General features: G+C 42.4%; 1 protein-coding gene across 2 annotated transcripts in view; it reads right to left on the bottom strand.

Annotated features, from left to right (window-relative positions):
* npdc1b (neural proliferation, differentiation and control, 1b) overlaps window positions 1-19,445 on the bottom strand; it is a 50,966-nt gene that overhangs the window by 4,168 nt on the left and 27,353 nt on the right. For both annotated transcript variants that reach the window (XM_075468146.1, XM_075468147.1), the window contains exons 3-5: window positions 1,300-1,389; window positions 1,011-1,199; window positions 140-206 (exon numbers count right to left, since the gene is read on the bottom strand). In XM_075468146.1, the coding sequence (XP_075324261.1) occupies window positions 140-206; window positions 1,011-1,199; window positions 1,300-1,389 (346 nt within the window). The remainder of the gene's footprint in view (window positions 1-139; window positions 207-1,010; window positions 1,200-1,299; window positions 1,390-19,445) is intronic.

Genomic DNA, 19,445 nt, shown 5'->3' with positions numbered 1-19,445 from the left:
TACACCTCAAGCTTTAAAACTGACAGAAAATTCTGAAGTAAGTCTGCAGGCGATTTATTTATTTTTTTTCAAATCTCAAAAGGAAGAGCAATGTTCCAGCTGTCATTTTAAAATATTGAGGGAGAAAGATATATCTTACCTGACCCAGCAGGACCCTGCTATGATCAATGCAAGTGAACCTGCCACCACGAAGACGCTGCTCATGACTGAGAAAACACAGAAACAGACGGTGTGCAGTGCAGGTCTGCATGTGGCAGAGGAGGAAACTGTCTCTGTCTGAGAGTTCACTAAACTGAGTGTCAGTTTGTCAGTAGTGGCTCTACAGTATCCAGACCAGTAATGGAGTGTGACAGAACTAATTGGCACTAACATACAAGTTCTATTGTGTACTATCCTGTAGTACCATCAAGGTCAGTCCCGAGATTTCAGTGGATTCAGAACTCACAAAGAAGATCATTTAACTAAGCTGGTCTAAATGTTCTGCATTGTAAAGTTCTCAGAATGCCTGTTTGCGTCAAGATGGATGCTATTCCAAATTCATTTTCAGTCTTTTCTTGTAAATGGGGCAGTTAAATCAGACTCCCCTGTCAGAAGTCTTGATCATCAGTCTTGACAAAATCAGATCTCCAAAATCCTGCAGGAGTGGGATCATAAGTAATGGGGGGTACGGATATCAGCAAATACACACTGAATCTGAACTTCTTCTGCTTTTATCAAATTATATCTTACTAGACTGTGTATTATGTGTTTAACAGTCTGATTTTCTTACGATATTTTTTCTCTAGTCGAGATTCCTGCTTGCTGTGGAATAAACATGTAAACCAAACTCAACTTAATCAGTCTCCAGAGTTGTTAAGTTCATTTCAGATCATCAAATGAGAACAGAAGCTTCAAAACCCTCTGTCTCGTTCATATGCCTGGAGGGTACCTGACATTATGAGCAGCTCTTCATAGAACTGAGGTCAATCTCTCCAACAAGTAAGAGGTTGTTGCTAACAGAAAAGACTTACTGATGAGTACATGATCAGTAGAGGGGTGGGGGAGGATGATGGGATTGCTGAGCAGAGCGGGGGTGTGGTTTGTGGTGGTGCTTGGAGGTGTACTGCTGAAAGAGACACTCTGGCTGGCGGGCTGTTCTGTCAGTGACTCTCGGCTGGGCTTATCGAGCTGCTTGGATTTGACATCCTGGAAAGGGGGGGCTGAGAGAAAGAACAAAGAAATTTGAGTAATTCTGGCAGCAGCGATTTGATGGTGAAAATAAAAAAGGGAGGGGGGGTGGGGTAGTGGACTGTTAAGTACCTGGCACCACAGATTCCATTCTTTGCTCATTGATAATGGTGGAGAGGAAATCAATCTCCTCATCTAGCTCCTGGTAGGTGTTCACCTTACCTACAATAAAGCAAAAACAGAATTTGTCATCTCCTTTAACAAAACACTTGTTTCTACACAGGCTCAATCTATGCGCCAGATCACTGTGTTATGAAGGGACAATGAAAGTCAAGCTGCAAGGGCCATGATATCCTGACTTTTATTATCCAAATATTACCAGAAGTCCCCAGTTTTCATTATATAAATCTTGGATTTATAAATGTAAATGTCATAAATGTAAATCTAAAACTACTGTAATTGTTCTTATGGGGTCATTGATAACTACTGATAGCCGTGGGAGTTAAGTCAGAGGAAGTCACACCGGCCTGAGAGCAGAGAGATGCGGAGGGTGTGTCCTGAATGTCAGTTGTACTTAGTAAATGTGGGAGAATAATTGTGTGTGTATAGACAAAGTACCGGTCAATAGTACACACTTACCCATTCATTTTGAAAGTCTAGGAGTGGTTGAAAGCCTCTATACTCTGATCACTTTAAAGTGAGTTTGGATGGCAACAGACGCAGGAGAGATAGGCAAATGTGGATCAAGGTAGACAAGGTTTTCATTAGAATCATGGATGAAATGTGTTGCTGTAGCAACAGGGAGGATAGAATGGGATAACAAAAGAAAAAAAAACCTGGTCCATAAAACTCCTATTTTTTTATTCGAGTCCCGCATCGGACGGCCCTTTGCTGCATGTCGTTCCCCCTCTCTCTGCCCCATGCATCCTGTCTCTCTTCAACTATCCTGTCCATTAAAGGCATAAAAGCCCCCCAAAAATTATATAAAAAAAAAAAATGTATCTTGTATTTACTTGAAGATGTTTGTCCTGTTTTTGTTAACAGCCTTGTTAGGCCTGTTTCTGGTTTATGTTGCTGGTTTGGATTTATTGCATTGGGGTCCTTGAATGCTTTAGTACTTTTCTATTCTGTGACTGCAAATGTCATTGTTACAATCATATTTTTATGTTATCTTGTTGTTGTAGTGTCTCAGGTTTCTAGAACATAATAATTAAGCTTTTATTTAACTGTATATCTCCTTGTCTCCATCCTGTGAGATTGTATTTTGGCCCGTCCTTAATTTGTTACAGGAGTGTTAAAAATTAGCCTGGCTGACGTGTCCACATCTCGATGAGATGGTGGTCTGGGAACTAGGTGTGCATTTTCTCGTATTCGAGGCGTGGTTTACGAATGCCTAGAGCCGTTTATTGGGCGCTACGAATGTCTATCAAATGGTGTCTGGTTCTTCCCATGCTGCTTTGCGCGCGATTCATAGCCAGTCGTATCACTTATACCAGATGACGTATGTAGAGCGACAGAAATTCGACGAGGAAGAAGAAGAAAAAAAAGTCAAATAAAAGTAAACTTGCGTTCTAAGCTACTTAAAACACTTTCTAAGGCTGCATCGAACGGTAACGTTGTGTCCGCTGCCATGTTGGATTAACACTCTACAAGCTTCGGTGTCGCGCATAGACATCGTCATCGTCTTTTTGCCCTCCCCCCCCCCCCCCCCCCCCCCCCCCCCCCCCCGTTCTGTGATTGGTTCCCTAACTCAGGCAAAAATAAGGGTGGTGGTTTCTAGGCTGCCTTTGCAGTGAGAATGAAATTGCGCGCAAAGCAGCATGGGAATTCCCAGGCTAGTTAAAAATGCCATTTTGAATTAAAGAATAGGGTGTGGTTCAGTTGTTGTCTTTTGCTTACTAGATTACAGATTTTGGGAGGAGTTAATAAAATCTTTTGAGGTAGCTTAGAAGTGTGTTCATACTTCATTGGTTAGAATTTACAGAGCTGTGATGTGCATTGTTGTCTCATTTGGCTGGTGAAAGGTCAATGTGAATAGATCCGATTGGAAGCATCTGAGTAGGGCAAAAGTTAGGGCAACGCCCTTAGCTTGAGTCACATCAAAACGGGTTGAGCAATGACCTAGCTCTAAATTTTCAATAAGTTAGCAAGGATTAGCATTAGCAATAAAGCTAATATTAATCTATCTCCAAACTAGCAATCACAATAGCAACAAACTAAATTAGCCTAAATTAGCCTAGCATTGAATTAGCATTGTTTTTTTTTTTTAACCCAACTTAGAGCAGAAGCCTTTTAAGCTAACATAATTTAACATCAACATTAACACCAGCAGTAGCCTAGCCTAGTGATAGGCATATTTGGCAAGATACAATTTGACCTGGCCTAATATCAAGATAGCATTAGCATGAGCCTAACCTACACATAGGCGTGCAAAACGTTTAGGGGGAATGTCCTCGTTTAAACATATTTTCCATGATAATTGTGGGCCTGACAGAGAGGAGAAAAGGTTAAGATAAGTTAAGAAGATTAGACAGAAAATGTCTTTGGAAGAGGTGTTGTGGATTGGACCCCAAATGTCATTGACAGGAATGAATTTATTTACTTTATTCATCATCAACTTTGAGGTCAATAATAAGAGACCTAATAAGAGAAAAAGAAAAGATCAACAGAGTTGGAAGCTTGGCCTGAGAGCAAAGTTTTTAACTAAAGACCAGCTGAGCAGCATCACAGTAAATAATGAATCACAGAGATTAAAAGCTCCAAACGCTTTTTCAGATGACAGACAACCCCCAAACCATCATGCTGCTCCATAATGTTACCAATTTAAGTTTATTAGTTGTTCTCTTTGTCATAAATACTCTCACCCTAAGATTATCTCATCTCAACCCTGCTTCCTTCTTCTCTCATTCAGCCCTGAGAGTGAGGACAGTCCAAACAATACGTTTATCTACAGATTCTGGGTGCTGGTTGATCAGTGGCCTATACTTTAAGAGTACCAGAGTCATATATAGTTATTTAGTAGATGAGTTTACAATGTTAATATAGGTTAAGTTTTTTCCTAGAGCAATTCTTATTAATTTATTTATTTATCTTGAAATTAGGGCTGGGCGAGTTATTATTGTGTTAACTTGTTAATTATTTAACGCCGATAACTATTTTATTGCGCATTAACGCAGGTTTTATTATTTATTTTATTATTGTAAAAGTCTGTTTTCAAGTCAAGTCAAGTCAATTTTATTGTCAATGCTGCCATATGTGCAGGACATACACAGAATTTAAATAGTGTTTCCCTCTTATCCCTGGTGCAAAACAGCAATAAACATGAAGTAAAAAATAATATATATATATATAAAGTAGGAGGTAAAAAAAATATATATATACAAGCTAAAAGATATATAAAAACAGCAATGGCAAATCTGTATATATACATATATATATATATATACATATGGCAGTATAAACAGATTAACAGTATAAACAGAATTTACAGTATGGACAGTGAGCTATGTACAGTTTGTGTGGGTGAAGCTGTCTCTCAGTCTGCTGGTTCTCACCCGGAGGCTCCTCAGTCTCCTCACGGAGGGCAGGAGTCTGAAGAAGCAGTGGATGGTATGGGTGAAGTCACCCGCAATGCTGAGTGCTTTGCGGGCCAGGCGTGTGTTGTAGATATCTTGGAGGGAGGGGAGAGGGGTGCCGATGATCCTCTCAGCTGCTCTCACTATGCGCTGCAGGGCCTTCCTGCAGGATGCAGTGCAGCCGCCGTACCACACAGTGATGCAGCCGGTCAGGATGCTCTCGGCGGTTCCACAGTAGAAGGTGTGCATGATAGGGGCTGGTGCTCTGGCTGTTTTCTGTCAGTAGAGGCGCTGCTGAGCTTTCCTGGCCAGCAATGCGGTGTTACTACTCCAAGAGAGGTCCTCAGTGACGTGCACAACCAGAAACTCTCTCCACAGCATCACCATTTACTGTCAGTGGAGGGTGATGGGTGGGGGTTCTCCAGAAGTCCACAACAATCTCCTTTGTCTTCCCCACATTAAGAGAGAGATTGATGTTTCTGCACCACGCGGCCAGTTGGCTCACCTCGTCCCTGTAGTTTGACTCATCGTTGTTGTTGATGAGCCCCACCACAGTAGTGTCATACGCAAACTTGATGAAGAGGTTGCTGCTGTGTGTTGGTGTGCAGTCGTGAGTCAGCAGGGTGAAGAGTAGGGGGCGGAGCACGCATCCTTGGGGGGCCCCTGTGTTCAGTGTGATGGTGCAGGATGCGTTGCTGCCGACCCGGACTGCCTGTGTCTTCTGGTCAGGAAGTCCAGCAACCAGTTGCACAGTGAGGTGTTCAGTCCTAGACAGTCCAGTTTCTGTATCAGCTGCTGGGGGATGATCGTGTTGAAAGCTGAACTAAAGTCTAAGAACAGCATCCTCACATATGAGTCCTTAGTGTCCAGGTGAGTGAGAGCTGAGTGAAGGGTGGTGGAAATTGCATCATCAGTGGACCGGTCGGCCCAATATGCAAATTGGTAAGGGTCCAGGGAAGGTGGGAGGATAGATTTTATGTGCTGTATGACTAACCGCTCGAAGCCCTTCATGATGATCGGGGTCAGTGCCACAGGGCACGTTGAAGCAGGATGGAGAGGCTTTTTTTGGAACAGGGACGATGGTGGTACTCTTGAAGCAGGTGGGAACAACAGCTTGGCTCAGGGAGGTGTTAAAGATGTCTGTGAGGACATCTGTGAGCTCTGCACAATCCTTAAGCACCCGGCCAGGAATGTTGTCAGGTCCTGCAGCCTTGCGAGTGTTGATCCTGGAGAGGGATCTCCTCACGCTGGCTGAAGACAGGGACAGCCCCTGGTCATCTGGAGCGAGTGGTGCCTTCTGTCAGGGGTGCTGTTGTCAGCTTCAAACCGTCCAAAGAAGTTGTTCAAACTGTTCAGTAGAGTGATGTCATTGTCACAGGTCTGTGGTCGGGGTTTATAGTCTGTGATGGTCTGTATCCCCTGCCACAGGCTCCTCGTGTCTCTGCTGTCAGTGAAGTGGTGCGTGATGCTGCGTGTACACCAAGAGCGACCTCCGCTACCTGGTAGCGGAGGTCGCTGGAGAAGCTTCGCTTGAGAATTTGCTTTGGTAGCTTTGGTAGCTCGTGACGTCACATTTAGAATGTTCAATTCTTAAAGGCCCCGCGGCTGTGCAGCACCCCCCGCGGAAAAAAACATGAGGAAAGAGAGGGCAGGGACACGTGTTGTTATTTTACAATTTCAAGATATACATCACTTTACAAATGATGTAAACTACATTAGGTACACCTGAGAAGAGCAGGAATAGCAGAGGCAGCTGTGAAAATAAACTAAATTCGAAATAAAATCCGAAATAAATCCAAAATAAAACGTAATTGCAGTGAGAAAGGTATGTGTGGGGTTACTACACTATTGTATTGAAGCACTCGACACGGCAATTGCAACAGTCTCAGGATTAAACGACTATTGTTTGGATAGGAACTAAAGTTTACACGTTTGTTTCCGCGAACCCCGCGGATTGTCGGACCCCTACAATCTGTGGATTGTCATTGGTTTTTCGCCGAAACGCGTCATAGCTCATTACCATAATGTTAGCTTGAGTTTAATCGCTGGAATCCGCTCTGGTCGCTCAGGTAGCTTCGCCACTGGAGAATCCGCTCTGGTAGCCCAGGTAGCTCACCCTCCATAGAGAAATAATGATTTCCGGCGCTCAGGTAGCGTAGGTCGCTTTGGTGTACACGCAGCATAACCCTTCTGCTGTACTGCTTCTTTGCTAGTTTGATGCCATGGGACAAGTTGGCTCTTGCTGATCTCAGACCAGCCTCATCACCTGCTCTGAAAGCAGCAATCCAGGCTCTCAGTAACCTATGGACTTCCCCCGTCAGCCATGGTTTCTGGTTGGCCCGTACTGTGATGGTCTTGGTGTCTGTGACATCATCAATGCATTTACTGATGTAGGCAGTAGAGTGTCTGAAAACTCCTGGATGTCGATCTGGTGGTTGTAGGTGGCTGCCTGCTTAAACATGTCCCAGTCTGTGGTGTTAAGGCGCTAGCATGGTTGACCGCGTCTGTCACGGCGGTGGTGGACCGTGACGTCAAAATGAGGTTTCAGGCCTGGCACTTCCCTTGAAAAGACGGCGCAGCGCATTGTCGTGCACCAGTCGATTTTTTGTAACTTGGCGGCGCCACCAACGAAAAACCGGATGGACCAATGTGAGACCAGGCTCAGTGAGGAGGTGCGTTTGTACAGGCAGCTGTACGAAACTGCAGTGAAACAGCACAGGGAGCACGTAAACTCCCAAAACTGGTGGACAGAGATTGGCAGAACTTTGGGGAAAGAGGGAGAGTTCTGTAAGAATGTGTGGAAGAAGCTACGGGACAGATACGTGAAGGCAAAGAAGAGGGCAGAGACTCAAAAAGTGGTGATTGCCGGGGGCTTCAGACCATCACCTCTTTTAATTGAATTAAAAAATTAAAATTATCCAAATACTGCAGCAGGATCATTAAAGACAGTATTCCTGCTCTTCATTGTTTTCCTTCTCCACTTTCGTGGTTGTAGAGTAGCTGTAACCTTCACGTAGCAGCGACACCTCTGTGACGGAGAAAATTGCAACTACTGGCGCAACGACTTGCGCCACTATATATGGCAGGCACAAACTCGTGACGTCATCAACACCGCTCGCGCGAGCAGACGCAGCAACCATGCTAGAGCCTTTAAAGCAGTCCTGAAGTGCTGAGGAGGCACCCTCTGGCCACACACCCGTACCTGCTTCTGGACCGGTCTGGTGACTTTAACCTTTGGCCTGTATGCTGGCATTAGCATTACAGTGACGTGGTCTGAAGCGCCACGATGAGGAGGGGTGAGGCCTTGTATGCTCCTCTCAGTGTTGTGTAAACCAAGTCCAGTGTGTTGTTTGCCCCTGTTGGAAAGTCAATGTGCTGGTACAACTGAGGAAACACTGTTTTGAGATTTGCATTGTTGAAATCTCCAGCCACAATGAGAAGTCCCTCTGGATGGGCTGTCTGTTGATCACTCTATCGTTGTTGTTACAGCTGGGAGGGATGTAGACTGCAACAAGCAGGATGGCAGAAAACTCCCTCGGTAGATAGAAAGGCCGACACTTAATGATCATAATCTCCGCAAGGGGTGAGCAATATCTTCAAACCACCACAGTGTCCTGACACCAAGCATCCCTGATGTAAACACAGACCCTGCCACTGCAGATCTTACCTTTTCCAATGAAGGCTCTGTCTGCTCTGTAGCATGTTAGCTAGTCAAACTGGATGGCAGAGTCCGGTATGTTGTTGTTGAGCCATGTTTCGGTGAACAAAAAAACACAGCACTCTCTCACAGTCTGCTGGGTCGATTTCAGAAGGTGTATGTAATACAGTTTGTTGTCCAGGGAGCGTACATTGGCGAGTATGATGGACGGTATAGTGGGCTTGTGTGGATTAGCCTCTAGCCTGGTCCGGATACCCCCACGCTTGCGGCGCTTCCTCTGTGGGTGTACTGCAGTGGTTGGGTTCCATGCTGAAGCGGGCCGCTGGAGTAGACCGAGGATGTGTAGCTCCTTAGTGTGTGCCAGGTTTAACTTGCTGAAAAACTGTTTTCCGATATCAAAAAGAGTCCCCCGGCCTTATGTGCGCCTCGGGATGGACAAACACAACGAGAACATAAAATCACTCGAACACACCGACGAAGACAAACATGTATACACCACATTGTCGGGACAGAGAGAGGCGGCTGCGTCCGCACGTGCCGCCATCTTGAAAGAGAAAAACCTGTTGCTTAAAATGTATTTGATTGGGAGAGATACCAAAGTACATAGATAAACTGAAAACAGCTTTTCAATGCAAGTATCACAGTGAAGAGATAAGAAGCAATAAAAAACTCTAGTTAAGAACACGATGTTTAAAATTAGACATTAGTACGTTAGTAATTTAGTCATTTATTTTTTAGTAATTAGTAAATTTGTTGCTGAATTAAGATTTAACAGCTCTCTTAAAGAGTTAACGTTCAGAAGATTTCAGATAAACAAGCAGAGCATTTAAAATATTTCCTCCTTTCATTGCAAAACTGTCTAAAGAAAAGATGTTTCACAAACCGAGACTTCATAATTACATCCTGAAGCAGGTGTGAGACTAGACAGTCAGACCATGTGACAAATGTGAAATATCAGGATTCAACAGCAACATCAGACAGTCCGAAGTCAAACAGTTATCATCTTAAAGCAGTAAAGGTTAGCTCTAAATTTGAGGTTAGCGCTTCTGCAACGACATCACAAGTTACTTAAAGGCCCTTAAATAATAAAGTCACACTGTTGGGACCCCATGAAATGTTTCTGATTCAAATGGATAAGGAAAAAACAAAAAACTTAATGCTGATCCTGAACTGTTTGTGGATGGCTCAGCATCACGAAACACAGCCACTGGTAAGAATCAAATTTGGTATTAAGTAACAAGTGAGAATTATGTTGATTATGCTGAAATTTTAGCTTAACGCTCGGAGCTGAATTAAGAGGAAAGGCAATATTTAGCCTAAACAGGTTAATCAGTTACTCATTGAGAAGAAATGGCTGCTTTCTTGATGCTGTGCTGCTCCCAAAATAATATCTAACCACAAACATTTCTGTCCTGCAGCAGAGAGCAACACAGGAGCAGAAACTGCAGTGGAGGAGTTCAGCAATTAACATACGGACGGGACTAAGTCTCGTCAGGGGGGTGGATGATATAATAATTAATCATGGTTTACTAAAACTTCTCGCGTTTCCCAAAAATTCTGTGTGAGTTTTTTTCTTCCTTGGTCTTTGTTCTGCGTTGTCTTGTGTTGTGTCTCTGTGTTGATGTGTTCTCTAAATGGTTTGAAGTTTTGTCCACAGCAAAATAAGTTGATGGTACTGCATTTCTAATCAATGCTTTACAGCAGGTTGGTGAGTATTTTGGTATTGTCCTAAAACACGGTTCATATCAACTGGCCAGTTGCTTTATTTTTTGGGGTTCATATGAAAACTTAATTGGTCGACCAATGAATACTGGGATTGAACCTTTTAAAAGGCAATTCCTGAATGTAGAACATTGTGAAAATGACATGTTGCATTGTTGTGCTGCTCGGTTCTCTTTCCTGCTAACATTCATCCTCAGGTTAAACTAACTGCATCAGCAGCAGAACCACTACAGGACTCACAGCCAAGCGACGGACAAGGTGTCCATCTGAAATTCTGGAAGGCTGTGCCCATCATACCAAGATGATGGTTGAACAATCGCACAATCGCATCTTCAACTACTGTCAACAAAATACATCTGAACTCTCTCCTTAATTGTCCTAAAAGCAGATTAGTTAGGGATAAGGGGGGGTAAAGACCCCTTCATGGAAGTGAAGTGCTCGTAACCTCTCCTTCCGAGTTAACTCCGGATCAGAATGCTGAACTCAGGTTCAGCCAGAAGAAGAACCAAACACCAAGCAGTGACAGGATTGGACCAGAAGAGACTGAGCTGCACTTCACGACTCTGCACATGGTCATCATAAAAGATTTTCACTTAAAATAAATTGTCAGTTATTACACATCATTGCATCATTACTCATCACAATTTCTCAACAGGGTCATATGGCCATATTCACATGTCATGGTTAAATGCTGTGTATTGTTTTGTGTTTTGTGACGATCCGCAAGGAGGGTTGTTGAGTTGTTTAATGTATTGGTTATGTTTTTATTTCCCAAAAAGCCTTTTTGTTGAATCATTTAGTTAATTCCTCTTTCATATTGTTGCTGAATCATTTTAAGTTTACCAGTTACCAATCATAGCCAATCATACATGTGTCCATTGGCATTGGTGTGAACCAACTGTTCGGAGCGGGACCTTAGGCACTGAAAGAGTAATTAAGTGGTCGGTCGCCAAGTGGGATTGGGGAATAAGAGAATTTTCCCGTGAATAAGAACATGAGTTACAGTAGTAGCAGTCAGCGGGTTTTTCGCTCCTATGCGCTGCGAACAGTGGACGATGCTGATGGTAATGTTAAAGGTCTTAAACAATTTTTGGGCTCAAGTCTTATTAATACTGAGATTTGATAGTGTTTCATTTTTGGTTCAGGGTTTACGTTCACACTCCATATTATTTTAGTTTTAGTTTTCGTTAATCATGGGTGGTGATTGGTTAGGTTTTTAGGTTAGATTTTTTTCTTTATTAAATCACCAATAAGTGATTTCAGGGGGGATTATGTAGGGAGTAGCAGGGCCTTGACACTGCTCGAACCACATATTGTTTAGGACCAGAATGAACTCTGTCTACACAATGACAAAGATGTAGCAGCATTCTCAGACAGCAGGCGCCAGATAGAGATTAGGATTGGGCCACATACACACAGAATGATATCAAGAGTATAAGAAGATCTCACAAACTAAGGTTGTTGGGAAATTTCCGTGCATGCTGAAATGAACATGTCTCTGTGACAGTCTGTTCAATAAATTCCCCATAAGAGGCTACAATGGTGAGTCCGGCTCCTTTTTCTCCACAACAAACTAACAACAGCAATAGTCTCTTCTAAACCATCAACTTGTATTTTAGACCCAATCCCAACAAGGAGGTTCAAGGAGGTTTTCCCCTTAATTGACACTTCCATATTGGATTTGATCAATCTGTCTTTGTTGACAGGATATGTGCCTCAGACTTTTAAGGTTGCTGTAATTAAACCTTTACTTAAAAAACCTACTCTTGATTCAGAAGTGTTGGCTCATTGTAGACCTATATCCAATCTCCCTTTTTGTCTAAATTTCTTGAAAAAATTGCTGTAGCTCAATTTTGTGATCATTTCCACAGAAATAATCTGTTTGAAGAGTTTCAGTCAGGATTCAGAGTGCATCATAGCACAGAGACAGCACTGGTGAAAGTTACCAATGATCTCCTCTTAGCCTCTGATAGCGGACTTGTGTCTGTGCTTGTCCTGTTGGATCTCAGTGCTGCATTTGATACGGTCGATCACAGTATTTTATTAAAAAGTCTTGAACATGTTATTGGGATTAAAGGAACTACATTAGGCTGGTTTAAGTCATATTTATCTGAAAGATAAATATAAGATAAGTCAAATTTATCATTTGACTCGCATATAAAACAGGTTTCTAGGACTGCCTTCTTTCACCTTTGTAATATTGTTAAAATCAGGAACATCTTGTCTCAGAGTGATGCAGAAAAACTACTCCATGCATTTGTTATTTCAAGATTGGACTACTGTAATTCTTTATTATTGGGCTGTCCCACATATTCTCTGAAAAGCCTGCAGCTGATCCAAAATGCTGCAGCCAGAGTTCTGATGAGAACTAACAGGAGAGATCATATTTCTCCAGTTTTAGCTTCTCTTCATTGGCTCCCTGTTAAATTCAGAATAGAATTTAAGATTCTTCTTAATGACCGAGCTCCATCATTTCTTAAAGATCTCATTATAAGATATTTTCCTAACAGAGCACTTCGCTCCCAAACTGCAGGTTTACTTGAGGTTCCCAGAGTTTCTAAAAGTAGAATGGGAGGCAGAGCCTTCAGTTATCAGGCCCCTCTATTGTGGAATAAGCTGCCAGTAAATGTCCGGGAAGCAGACACCCTTTCCACTTTTAAGACCAGGCTTAAAACTTTCCTTTTTGATAAAGCTTATAGTTAGGGATAGCTCAGGTGATCCTGAAACATCCCATAATTAAGCTGCTATAGGCCCAGACTGCTGGGGGCCTCATCTGTCACACCTTTCCTCACTTTACTCTCTTTTTCTCCTGTTTAATTTCTCAAATGATATTATGTTCAAGTGACATTGTGGTCATTGTGTTTCCCTGTTCCAGCAGGTATCCTTTGAATGGTGTTACAGTGTTTGTTGTCCCCTCTTTTCTGTCTTCTCAAACCCCAGCTGGTGGAGGCGGATGGCCACCCTTCCTGGTTCTGGTTCTGCCAGAGGTTTCTTCCTGTTAAAAGGGAGTCGTTCCTTTCCACAGTCGCCTCAGGCACGCTCAGGACGGGAGATTGGACTGAAGACAAGTTTCGGTGCAATCTGTTGGTTTCCTTAGCTAGGAAATAGTTTTTGAATTGGCTCTGTATGAATGAATTGGATTATTTTGAATGAATTGAATTCCAATTGGCTTGAATTGGACTATACTATTTAAGTGCCTTGAGATGACATTTGTTGTATTTGGCGCTATATTAATAAAACTGAATTAAAATTAAAAAAAACTGAATCAAAGAGTGTAATATACATTTCAATAAGACTCAGGAAAAGTGCATAAACTTTAATATGATGATTACAACAAATCCAATGAAAAGATTTAAAAGCAAAGCAAAAGGAGGAAAACAATCCAGGGTTAGATAAATATTAATTTCAAATGAAAACACTGCATCACTCATTTTAAGACATGGTAATGACAACAATGGTGAATAAAATGTGCAACTTTACTGGATGGGAAATGAATAGTCAACCGAGGAGTGGGCCACTAAATGAAACATACTGCAGTGACATACAAAGGCAAAACTTTGTGAGGCTCTAAACCCACAGAGTTGATTGCTTCTGTGAGTGTAGAACAAAGGGCCCTGGCAGAGATGAAAAAGAAATGGCCAGACTACGAAACAGCGAGATTAAATGTTTTATCTGAGCACATATAATTTACATACAGCACTGTGGTTTTCAGATAAAACCTTTTCAACAGAAGCAAAGGCTATACATGTAGCACTGCATTCAGTGTTAAGTCTTGTGATGAGAGTAGTTAGTGGTGACCTTTGGTTTCAGCTCCACCCACAAACAGTGGAGCTACATACAAACCAAAAAAGAAATACTTTACTACTGATGGTTGGGTGGTAAAGCCTTATAAGCCAGAAGCCATGGCCCCCAGACTGACTAACACTCCTGCTATTGTTTTTGGAGGGCATGAAACAGGAACTGGGATATATGAACTGTTGATATTTGGGAAGTATAAAAATGAACATGGCATGACAATGTGCAGATTCAATTCAATTCAATTCAGTTTCATTTATATGGCGCCAAATTACAACAAATGTCATCTCAAGGCACTTAGATAATAAAGTCCAATTCAAGCCAATTGGAGTTCAAAAACTATTTCCTAGCTAAGGAAACTGTGGAAAGGAACGACTCCCTTTTAACAGGAAGAAACCTCTGGCAGAACCAGAACCAGGAAGGGTGGCCATCCGCCTCCACCAGCTGGGGTTTGAGAAGACAGAAAAGAGGGGACAACAAACACTGTAACACCATTCAAAGGATACCTGTTGGAACTGGGAAACACAAGTTAATGACCACAATAATGTCACATGTACATAATATCATTTGAGAAATTAAACGGGGGAAAAAAGAGAGTAAAGTGAGGATAGTGTGATAGGTGAGGCCCCCCAGCAGTCTGGGCCTATAGCAGCTTAACTATGGGATGTTTAACTATGAGCCATCCCTAACTATAAGCTTTATCAAAAAGGAAAGTTTTAAGCCTAGTCCAGATGGTCCCACAAACTTTCATCTGGATCCTGTCAGTTCCCAGTGCATGTACAAAGCACTGTGTCTTCACAGGTGATCTAGAAACATCCCATAGTTATACTGCTATAGGCCTACACTGCTGGGTGACCTCCCATGATGCACCTCTTCACTCTCCTCTCTTTACTCTTCATGTACATTTGACATTATTTTTGTCATTAACTTGTGTTTTACTTGCGTGTAAAATTAATACATGAAAGTCATACATTTCTATTAGTTTGATTATTTATGAGGATTTCGTTTCATATCAGAAAACCAGAACACATCAAATCAAAAATCAAAATCAAATTTTTTTTTTTTATACATCTTGAATAATTTTTTCCAGAAGGCAAATCCCATTTCATCCAAAATCCCACTACTCATTTTTATGAGCACTCTGAAAACCAGCTGATATGCATTCTCTGGACAACTTTCTCTGTTTATGTGAGGTGGGCATAATCAGGGGCTGTACAGTTCTAATACACAGAAATTAATGACAAGAGGTGAGGTACACACATCTGTCTCAGCAGAGAGAACATAGACCTGTGGACCCTGACAAACGCAGCTGCTGCATCCCATGTGTGCACAGAGAGAACTTGCAAAGTCCACACAATCTGGACAAGGGGAAGGGTGCTGTGAGAATCATGTACTTCGATTTTTCCAGTGCCTTTAACACCATCCAGCCCCTCAGATTGAGAGACAAGCTCGAGCAGATGGGTGTGAATGCCCACCTGGTATCCTGGATTACGGACTACTTGACAGAGAGACCACAGTTTGTCAGTTTAAAAGACTCCCTCTCTGACACTGTGGTCTGCAGCACTGGCGCTCCACAGGGGACTGTGCTCTCACCAGTCCTGTTCACCCTGTACACATCAGACTTCTCCTACAATACAGAGTCATGCCACATCCAGAAGTTTTCTGATGACACTGCTATTGTGGGGTGTATCAGGGAGGGGCAGGAGGATGAGTACAGGAGCCTGGTGGATGACTTTGTGAAGTGGTGCAGACACAACCACCTCCAACTGAACACCACTAAAACCAAAGAGATGGTGGTGGATTTCAGGAGGTCTCAGCCTCCTCTGTCACCAGTCCTTATTGAGGGGGTCAGTGTGGAGGTGGTCAACACCTACAAATACTTCGGAGTCCACATCAACAACAAACTGGACTGGTCAACCAACACAGACGCCATTTATAAGAAGGGTCAGAGCCGGCTCTACTTCCAGAGGAGACTGAGGTCCTTCAATGTCTGCAACAAACTGCTGTGCATGTTCTACCAGTCTGTTGTTGCCAGTGTCCTCTTTTACACTGTGGTGGGCTGGGGAGGCAGCATAAAGAAGAGGGAAGCGGGGCGACTGGGCAGGCTGGTGAGAAAGGCAGGAGCTGTCGCAGGCACTGAGCTGGACAGCCTCATCACAGTGGCGGAGAGAAGGACACTGAGCAGGCTGCTGACCATCCTGGACAATGTTCACCGCCCACTGCACAGAACTTTGGACAGTCAGAGGAGTATTTTCAGTGACAGACTCCGGTCACTGGCATGCTCATCGGACAGGCTGAGGAAGTCCTTTGTCCCCAGGGCCATTCAGCTGTTCAATGCCACACGCAAGGAGAGGTGAAGCAAGATGGACTTGACTGTGTGAATCATTCAACACACCCTCCTCTACTTGTTATATTAGCCATTTGCACAGACTCTATCATCATGCACTCTCCCATTTGCACTGCTCACACTTTATCACACACACACTTTGTTTTTGCACTATCTGCACACTCATCACAAGCATCCCACTCCTCTTCTTGTACAGTTTTTGTTCATTCCTATGTGATCTGTGATCTGTGATGTTAGTATGCTGTGTTGTCTGTGGTTGTGTGTTGTGTTGCACTTGTGTTGTATTTTGTATTCTGATTCATAATCAGTGTATTCTGTATAAGCTATCTATCTATCTATCTATCTATCTATCTATCTATCTATCTATCTATAAGCCCCCAGTTGGGATTCAAACCAGGAACCATGCAGCCACTGTCAAATTTCCTCTTTGTGACACTGGTATTACCACAAACAATTATATTAACATTTATTCTATGAAAATAAACAAGCAAGTGGAAGATAACAGTGACAAGAAGAATTCATTTAACAATGGTAGGAATGGTGATTAAGTCCAATAAGCTGCATATTATGTTCGGAAATTCCAGTAATTTCAAGTAATTGGCAAAATTGTCTGTTTTATTAAAATGTTAGAAAAGTTCTCAAGAAAGGGTTTCTATTGATTGTTAATGATGTTGGTGAGATATGCATTTCCTGTAAAAAGAGCAATAATAACTATGATTAATCTGCGGTCAGTACTGGAGAGTCTGGTTGAAATGGTGCTGGAGCCCATCCCAGCCGTCATTGGGCGAGAGACAGAGTACACCGTCATCAGTCCATCACAGGGCCACACAGAGACAAACTCCTAGGAACAATATAGAGTCACCAGTTAACCTAACATGCATTTTTTTGGATGGTGGGAGGAAGCCGGAGTACCCGGAGAGAACCCATGCATACACAGGGAGAACATGCAGACTCCACACAGAAAGGCCCCAACAAAGAATCCTCTTGTTATGAGGACACGGTGCTAACCACCACACCGCTGTGCAGCCCCTGTGTACCAATAATTAGGCTTTTTGTGCTCTTATTTACAAATAGATTATTTATGTTTCCGAAATGTATTTCCTTTACATTACTGGCGCAATTGTCTTTTCAAGGGTTACTTGTTACTTTGATACTTAAAAGTACATTTCAGAGCCTTTACCTGTCACTTTTACTTGAGTTAGTAAGTTGCGTCAATAATTATTTTACCATAGTATTTTTTACAATAGTTAACGTACATTTACTTAAGCAGAATTGTGTGTACCTTTTTCAAACTTTTAAACCAGAAGGAGCTTTTTCCTGTCCATGTAATTTTTTTGTTTTCCAAAAGTTACTAATTTCAATCATTTAGTTGAGAAAACTATTCTTCAATATATTTTGAAACATTCCAACAACAAGAATACATAGGGACACCCTGATATCGTGCTATCCATCTCTAGCATCTGTGCGACCCACCAGATCCTAAGGAGGTACAGCTACTGTAAATGTTACAAAAGACAAAAAAAAGTCTGAAAAGCTAAACAGAGAAGTTAAAACTGTGTAGTAACGTTTATGCGTTTTGTACTTCCTTTACAATGTATTCTGAAGCTATTCCTTTGGTGTTGGGGTGCCATTGTCTCAGCAACTACACTTACCATTAAAGAAAAAAACTGCAGTAAATCCAGCGCTTTTGAGGCACTGGTATTATTGGTTATGGTGCTGTGTTCACATCACAATTCACTTGTGCAACGACCACTTTGGTGAGCATAATCGCAGTTTTTATATAATGACAAGTATTTCTATTTCCTCATTATTGACCTTTAACAGCCTTTAACAACTGGGGTCAGGTTCAACAAACTCTGAGTCTATTCCTGAACTCTGAGTTGATAGACTCTGAGTTTTCAGTTCCAGAAACGCTGATTTGAGTGAGTTTAGTCAACTCTGAGTAGTTTCACCGAGTTTTGCGTGTGCACCACAACTTTAAATAGCCAGCATCAATGGAGCCTTGATTCGACAAGTCACCATGGCAACGGGGAAGAGGAGGGGCAACATTTTTCACCAACCTCGAATTGGAAATCTTAATGCGCTCATACGGCGAGTTTCAACATGTTTTTAGAAATGAGTGCACCGCTGCAGCTGCAAAAGCGTAAGTTTAAATGTAGTCCTTTGCAATCACAATAATATTACAGAGGAAACTGCTTGAATGGTAGCCCATTCATTTATTTCATTTAGGTGCAATCCCGCGAGGAAGTAGCACACTTTGCACTTGTTTCTCTGGAGTTGTGGCTCCAGCAAGCTGCATATTTGCAGCAGTACAGTCCCTGGCAATCTAAATCGCGATGTCAGCCTTGTCAGAGACATTCATCTGTCTCTGCAAGGATATCTACACAGTCTCGGAACACACACTCTCTTCCAAGAGCCTGACGCTCTAAGGCATCCAGAAGTAGAAAGTCAGCCACTGGTTACACTTCCCATTGACCTTGTTATATACAGTCAAATTAACCTTCAATTAGTGCATCACATAAGTCAAACAGCATAATGTCAGCATAATTATGGGGTAAAATGTATATATTTATTCATGATTGCTTCAAAGTAATTGAATATACAATCCATTAGCAAAACAAACTTGATTCGAATAACAGCGGACTATTTTACGTGACTCCTACGACAGGTCTGGATCACTCATAAATTCTATTTATACTTAAAGAAAACTCAAAATACGAAAAAATTGGTGAATGCGGAAATTCTCTTAAATCACTCGAACGTACGACTTAAAGGTAGGGTAGGAGATCCTGGATTTTGAGTCCAGCGAAACTGCATTTTGAAAATACACAGGTCAAAAGTCCCAACCCCTTTCTTCAGACTTCCCCCCGAAGCCACGCCTCTAGAGTACATGAACGCGCAATGCTTGTTCACGAGCACGAAGGTGCACGAGCGCTGTTCTGACAGCAAGCATCGATTGGTTCGGCTAACTTTTGCTAACTTTTTCTCATGGCGGATTCACAGGTAAGAAAATACCTTTCAACATCATAATGAACCGTTTAATAATGCTAGGTGCTAGCCAAGCTGGCTCTAGTTTAGCTTCCTGCCAAGATTCTGGGCACGCGTAATTTGTTCACGAAGAAGGGTACGCGCACAGGGGGAGGGAGGAGCAGATTGCAGTTTGTTAGACGCATCAGAATCC

The sequence above is a fragment of the Odontesthes bonariensis genome, chromosome 6, assembly GCF_027942865.1.
Source record: "Odontesthes bonariensis isolate fOdoBon6 chromosome 6, fOdoBon6.hap1, whole genome shotgun sequence".
Classification (NCBI taxonomy): Eukaryota; Metazoa; Chordata; class Actinopteri; order Atheriniformes; family Atherinopsidae; genus Odontesthes; species Odontesthes bonariensis.
The sequence above is the reverse complement of the archived record's forward strand: the minus strand, read 5'-3'. Positions and strand labels throughout refer to the sequence as shown.